The sequence below is a fragment of the Triticum aestivum genome, chromosome 3A (assembly GCF_018294505.1).
Source record: "Triticum aestivum cultivar Chinese Spring chromosome 3A, IWGSC CS RefSeq v2.1, whole genome shotgun sequence".
Classification (NCBI taxonomy): domain Eukaryota; kingdom Viridiplantae; phylum Streptophyta; class Magnoliopsida; order Poales; family Poaceae; genus Triticum; species Triticum aestivum.
In genome coordinates this window covers 719,024,261-719,025,057 of record NC_057800.1, presented here as the reverse complement: position 1 = coordinate 719,025,057, position 797 = coordinate 719,024,261, and the positions used below count along the sequence as shown (strand labels likewise).

General features: G+C 58.3%; 1 protein-coding gene across 1 annotated transcript in view; it reads left to right on the top strand.

Moving 5' to 3' along the window:
- The first annotated feature begins 447 nt into the window (after window positions 1–447).
- LOC123063471 (uncharacterized) overlaps window positions 448–797 on the top strand; it is an 8,798-nt gene continuing 8,448 nt past the window's right edge. The window contains exon 1 of the mRNA XM_044487260.1: window positions 448–794. Within this exon, the coding sequence (XP_044343195.1) occupies window positions 705–794 (90 nt within the window). The 5' untranslated portion in view covers window positions 448–704. The remainder of the gene's footprint in view (window positions 795–797) is intronic.

The window sequence follows — 797 nt, the reverse complement described above, 5'->3', positions numbered from 1 at the left end:
TCACCCTCTTTAATCCTTTATCTAAAAGATTGAACTCCTCAAAAATTTGAAAAGAAGTTACCCTCATTGTTCAGATTTGAGCACCCGAAGTAATTTTTCCCATATCTTCCGCCCGCTCGCCAGCAAATATAACGAGGGGCGCGGGAGAGGCCGGTGGGTCGGTATAGGGACTCAACGTCGGCGGCCATTGGCGTAGTAGGTCAAACCCTATCATGAGGGTAAATTTCACGCCACACTGCATATCCGATGGTATGAAGCTGATTTTAATGGAGCGAAGCAGTCTCAAACAAGCCCTAAACCAGCCATTGGTCAGCTCGGCAACCAATTAACCTGTCTGGGCCGGCCTGGAGATGGGTTGAGTCGGGCCTTTGTGGTTCCATCCACTTGCTCATGGGCCTGAGGATACTGGATCAGCTACACAGCGTTCTCCCCAACCGCCCACGTCTCGTTAGGTTTCCCGTGCCTTCAACTCCGACCCCACGTTTTTTTTAACTCCAATTCCCAGCGCCGCCGCCGCCATTCCCCGTCTCGCTCCGCCGCTGGAGCCACCACGCTCCTCCTCGACCGGCTCTTCGCCGCACAATTCCTCCCTCGCCCCTCTCTGTGTCGACCTGGACCGAAGCCACCGCCGGTCACCGGATCTGCTCCCTGCCGCTGGCGCTGGCCCATAGAGGATCTCGTCCTCGTCCGGCCAGCAGGCGGCGATGACAGCGAGGGCCCTGGGCCTCGCCGGCCGAGCACTCCTGCGGCCGCTCGCCTCACCAGGCGCCCCGCGCCTGCTGTCAACTGACAAGGTA